The 6,093-nt window shown below is 38.7% G+C and overlaps 1 protein-coding gene across 2 annotated transcripts in view; it reads right to left on the reverse strand.

Moving 5' to 3' along the window:
• The window catches only part of PITPNC1 (phosphatidylinositol transfer protein cytoplasmic 1), a 234,592-nt gene that overhangs the window by 7,943 nt on the left and 220,556 nt on the right, over positions 1-6,093 (reverse strand). Inside the window, exon 9 of one of the 2 annotated variants that reach the window (XM_046675542.1) lies at positions 489-607. The exons of the other annotated variant lie outside the window; for it this stretch is intronic. Coding sequence (XP_046531498.1) covers positions 489-607 — 119 coding nt within the window. The remainder of the gene's footprint in view (positions 1-488; positions 608-6,093) is intronic. 2 annotated transcript variants of the gene reach the window in all.

The raw sequence follows: 6,093 nt of genomic DNA on the forward strand, positions 1-6,093 counted from the left end.
AGACACGTGGGCTCAAGCTGGCACCCAAAGAGATCCCAGCATTGGTCAAATGTAAGGCATTTCGAGGCAAATGTAAAAAAACCCTAAAATATCAGATGAGCAGTAAGCCCTCCCTTGCATGAATTAACTGAGTGTTAACTATGTTTTTAAAAATTACTGGCATGATGCTCTATGACATCTGTTTTTACCCCTCTGTTCTTTTATGGTACCGGCCGTTTGCTAGTACCACAAAATGTTTCCACTCTCCACGTTCTTGGTTATATGACCAAAACAACTCCCAAGTCAAGTGGCTTTAAAGAGTCGACATATCTGGAAGCAAGAGGTGACACTGTCCAATTTAGACCCAGCTTGGGTTCTTCACCAACGGCCTCTGGGTGATGATACTTTTTTGTGGAAGTTTGAGATTTGAGCATTCGCAGTATCTCAAAGACCAATTTATGTGTACGTTTGGTAAAGGGTGGGCAACATGTTTTAAAAATTCTACATACACTTGTTTGGGCATGGCTCTCTATGTCATCCACAGTGGAGGAATGCTGATTGCAAACTTTTATGTTGGTTTGTTCATGCATGTTTTTCTCGTATTCCCGAACATCATCCATTGTCATATCTGAAAGAAGGTCAAGACGTTGGCAACTTCCGTTATTAAAGGCAAACTTTCAATGGGGGAGACTTTAGGGAAAGATGGTAGCTTAGCAGAAGCCAAAGAGAGGTTTAAAAAGCAGGGAGTTCATTAACTTTATGAAGAGTACATCATAAAGTTAGCTAAACCAGCCAAAGGGGGAGTGAGTGCAAGGAGTTAAGTCAAAATAGTCTCAGAACAGAGAAGAGTGGAAATTATTTAGGGGCGATTCTTGTAAAGTGAGCTAGATGGGGAGAAACCGTTAGCACGTGAGCAGTGCTGCAGCCTGAGATCTCCTAAAGCATCGTTAGGAGATCATTCAGGGACAGGGTCAGGTTTGCTTGATTTAATACTTACCTTCCATATACCTTTCAACACAGATTTGGAGATTCTTTAAATCAATGCATTCAACAACAGAATGGACACTTTCATTGCTATGTTAGGAGACATGATGTAGAAGGCAGAAAAATGATGTTCACTGGTACAAGTGAGATTCGGTGCAGTGTTCACACAGAGATGTATTTTTGCACAGAATACAGGGTGTCAGAAGGTGCACGTCTATCCTGAATTCACGTCTAGCCTAACAGCTTGAAGATGGCTGGCATTACTTCCACCCACACTGATCTATAAATAAGATGGCACACGACATTATGCTTTTTGGCCCAAGTCTGCAGTTTTTCAGTATTTCAGGATAATGATCTCTTAATCCAGTAATTCTCAATGGAGGAGAGTTCTGCAGCATTTTTGGCTGTCATAACTGGGGTTGGGGTGCTACTGGCATCTAGTGAGTGGAGGCGAGGGATGCTGCAGACCATCCTACAATGCACAGGACTCTTCTCCCGCAAAGAATTATCTGGTGCAAAATGTCAACCGTGCTGAGGTGGAGATATCTGTCTAAATCCAACTGATGAAACACTTAAACAAAGAGCCCATCCATCTTCAGTATGTGAAATGCGTAAAAGTAACAATTACTCCCACTTGAAATACTTCTCTTGTTTTATCCTCCACCCCCACCCCACTCCTTGGTTCTTTTACAACATTTTATCAGCAGTTTTCCCACATAGGCATTCCTCTGTTGCTCTTGTGGCAAAATTTAACTTCATGCCTTTTTACAATGAAGCTATGCTGAACAATTGGTTAATCGACCACTCTGATCACTAATTAGCCTGGTGGGGATTTAGAGCAGGTATTCACTGGAACACTGGAATTTTTCCTTAAGTATTGTCTGCATTATGTGGTTCCATGTCTTTTTATATCAATCCATGTGTGTCATGTGAGGGTCTCTTCATTTCCAAAGGGCAGACTTGCCAGAAGTTTATGATTTAATTCAGCGTGTTCTGAGGCCAAGATGGAGGGCAGCTCTAAATCCAGACCTGGGCTATTTTATTTAGCTGACGATCCCCTCACGCCCCAAGACCGTCAATCAAGAATGCCGTCCATAAGCAATGTAAGTATCAAGAATGCTAAGTAGCAGTCTGGCCAAGCAAAGAGCATGCTTTTCTTTTAGAAATGGAGGTAACGGAAAAGCCATAGAGAGAGGCTGTTTCGCGATTAGAACAAATGCATCTTAGTTAACAATAACAACACATTCTTTCAATAAAATCACTAATTTCAATGGCTGGTTATCAAAATTTCTTAAACACAAATATACCCAGAATGAATACTGAGGTCATTTAAAGCAAAAAGTTTAAAATTTGAAGTAATTTCTCTATCAATATATTCATTAGACACTTGCTTTCTCCCCCTCACCGGCATGACAGTAATTTGGAAAACAAAAACAAAGGCGTTTTAGTTTCTTTGTTCTAGAGAATCCCAACAGTAATCATTCTTTATCTTTAATTAGCTCAATGTTAAGAGAAGGGCTTAAACTGTGTGACTGTGTGCTTTCAAAGATATATCAATTTTATGGACGTGAGGAAGGATTTAACAACAAAGTTACTCATTACTGTCTTGTTCATAACAGTGAAAAATTGAAGACAAGACAGAGGGCTGATGGTACTATGCGACCTTTAAAAATTGTGTAGAAGAGTATTTAACACTACAGAGAAATGTACATGGTATACCTGTATTGTTAAATAAAAAGTAAAAAAATTACACATATTATATGAAATCATTTTTGCCAGAAAAGTATTACATACACTTAAAAAAGACTGAAAGGATACATGTCAAAATATTAACAGTAATTGTTTCAAGGAGTTGGGATTATAGATAATTTTCATTTTATTCTTTTTGCTTATCTATGCTTTCTACATCAAATATGCACTACTTGTGTAAGAAATTAAAAAACAACATTACTTAAAAATCTAGTATCTGAGGTCATTAGAAGATGGATACCATCAATTTGGAATTGGGAAGGAGAAAACACACTTTTCTTGAATTTCTGCCCATTCTAGAAACATGATCCCTTGTTTGTTTGTTTTTTAAACGAAGAGTTAAGAAAGAAACTTCCAGAAAATTTCATCTAAAAGAAAAAAAATTCTCCCAATTAGACCACATAAGAATGAACATTTCTAGTAAAGTGGTTCTCTAAAAGATGAGATAATTTGGTCCCTGCTGATGCTGAAGGAAAATATGTCTAATTCCTGAACTATCCCCACATACCACACATGCTTATGGAAATGATGTAAACATTTTCAGTATGCCTCAGTAATTTATGGAAAGCCTAATCAAGCAAAAATGTTCTTGTTTGGGTTATCTGGTAAAATGCGTTATGTCTTGCTTCTGCAAGGGCTATTACCGCACAATCTATATATGAATCAATTTTTTAGTAAATTCAATTACACATGCCCGATGACAGATTATATTTTCAGAGATGATTCATCTTCATTACTGATTGATTTTCAATGATCAGAGTGACTGCTAACAATTTAGGTTCAGATCTCTTTGCTTCCAGCAAACAAGTGCTTATGTGTATCAGAGAAACTCTTAATTAAAGGAATTCTATGTCAATTACTTTGCAAATAAAGTGATAAATAATCACCCCTTAATTTATAGATTTAAAAGGTCATAATTTATTTTTCTTAATAAGGTTTCTTAAATAAAGTCTTCTTAAACAAGTAACACTGGGCTAATCGCCTGATTTAAGAGTATACTGGAACTAGTATGGTGTTCCCTCTGATAAGAAAGTACAGCCTAGTGTCTTTAACACTTGGCTCTCAGAGTAATCAGCACGGGGACGTTCTCTGGGGTGTAATGCCTCCTTATCGCGCTTCAGTGGAACAAGAGTTCCTCTTTGCCCTCTTGTGAGACCATTTCTTTCCTTCTCTTTCTCATCCTCCTTCAGGCGGGGAGAGGGCACATCCCCGTCTCCTATCCCAGCATGTGGAGGTCACCCTGGAGCGGCCTGAGGGCAACTTCCTTCTCTGCCAGGTGACTGGGCTGAGACCTGAGGTCCTCCTCTCCCATGAACCCAGCTTGGACAAAGGACCTCTGGGCCCAGGGGACTTGTTGACTGAGAATTCTTCCATACCCTAAACCATGACTAAAGTCTCTCAGTAAAGAGCGAAATACACCTCAACCACGTGGGTCTCGGTCCATACTACTACTAACCATTTTCTATTTTTTTAATAAAATATGGGTTTCAATGATTATTTACTTATTGAATCCCTCAAGTAAGGCATGAATTATGTTCCACAGAAGTAATTCAAATAGTATTAGACTATACAGAGAAAAGAATTTACCTCCTCTGCGCCTCCCCCACCCATCCTACTCCCTCTGCAGATAACCACTGTGAAGAGTTTGGGGCAGTGGCTGCCGGGGTTTCTTTCCGTGAATTCACATGTACGTTACTATGCACACACACAGAGTCTCACTTATTTTTACACTTATGGAATCATACTACAGTATATTATACTATACATACTATATATATTGTCCTGGCTTGCTTTTTCCGCTAAAGGAAAATGTACCTATTTCCATGCCAGTACAGATAGCACTATCTTATTCTTTTCCACTGTTGCACATAATATTCGTAGTATGGATGTATCATAATTTACTTGACCACATTCCTGTTAATGGACATTTACACTGAAACTAATTTTCAGCTTTTTTAAACAACACTATACTGCACAGCTTTGTACCTATATTCATGAGCATATGTGTATTCCTTAAGAATAAATTTCAAGAAGTGGAATTGCTGGGTCATAGGTTATCTGTCTTATCATTTTTATAGAAACTGTTAATTTCTTCTTCCACCTATCTAAAACTGGATATTATCATTCTCTTACATTTTTGCCATCATATGGGCAAATGTTATATCTTGTTATTTTCATTACATTTCTCATGCTTAGTGGTGAGGTTATCGGCTGTTTGCATTTCTCCTTCTGTAGTTTACCTATTCATACTCTTTACCTTTTTTCTATTGAGTTGTTAGAGTTTTGATTTATAGGCCCTCTTTATATATTATAGATGTTAATCCTCTGTTGGCTACATGTGTTGCAAGTATCTTCTCCTAGTTTTATCAACTTCGTTGATGGTGGCAATTTTCTTTGAATCATTTTATTTTTAAAGAAGTCAGGTTGATTTCATAGGAAGTGGAGGCAAGATCATATATTTGAAAGGTCCTTCTACAAACGCCATGGAACAAAATGTCTGCAAGCAAGAATTTTCCTTCATTGTAATGCACAGCTGCAGCAGCTAAAATTTTAATAAAACACCTATATGCTAATTCAGTGAACTGTTCAAGGGCACATTATGTTTTATTTCCTTGTACAAACATTTTTTCTTCATTTCTGGGCTCCTCAGCCTAAACAGAAGTACTTTTGTTTTTCTTTTTCTTTTTTTTTGAGGAAGATTAGCCCTGAGCTAACATCTGCCACCAATCCTCCTCATTTTTTTTACTGAGGAAGATTGGCCCTGAGCTAACAGCTGTGCCCGTCTTCCTCTATTTGATATGTGGGACGCCTGCCACAAGATGGCTTGATAAGCAGTGCATAGGTCCGCGCCCAGAATCTGAACAGGCCAACCTGGGGCTGCCAAAGCAGAGCACGCGAACTGAACCGCTATGCCACTGGGCTGGCCCCAGAAGTAATTTTTTCTTGCTCTAAGTCAAAATGGAAGTCTAGAACAAGTGGTTGGGTCACAGGTAGGGGGAAGCTCCAGCAATCATGCATTACATTTGGTACTCCTTTGACCTCCAGCAAAATGGTGGCCATCCCTTGGCGAGTGCCTTTTTTCCCCCACTAAACTCTTTAAGATGATTATAAATTCAATACATGCTTCTTATGAGTAGCTTAGGGGTGGTTCCACCTTCTTGTAGTGCGGGTAGCCAATCCAAGGCTTGGTGCATACCCTTTCCATGTAATTCAGACCACTGAGATCCAGAACTGTGATCTACAATTGTGAGTTTTTCCATAGTTCTTTTTTTTCTTAAAGATTGGCACCTGGGCTAACAATTGTTGCCAATCTTCCTTTTCTTTTTTTAAGGATTGGCACCTGGGCTAACAACTGTTGCCAATCTTTTTTTTTTTTCTTCT

This window comes from Equus quagga, chromosome 11 (assembly GCF_021613505.1).
Source record: "Equus quagga isolate Etosha38 chromosome 11, UCLA_HA_Equagga_1.0, whole genome shotgun sequence".
Classification (NCBI taxonomy): Eukaryota; Metazoa; Chordata; class Mammalia; order Perissodactyla; family Equidae; genus Equus; species Equus quagga.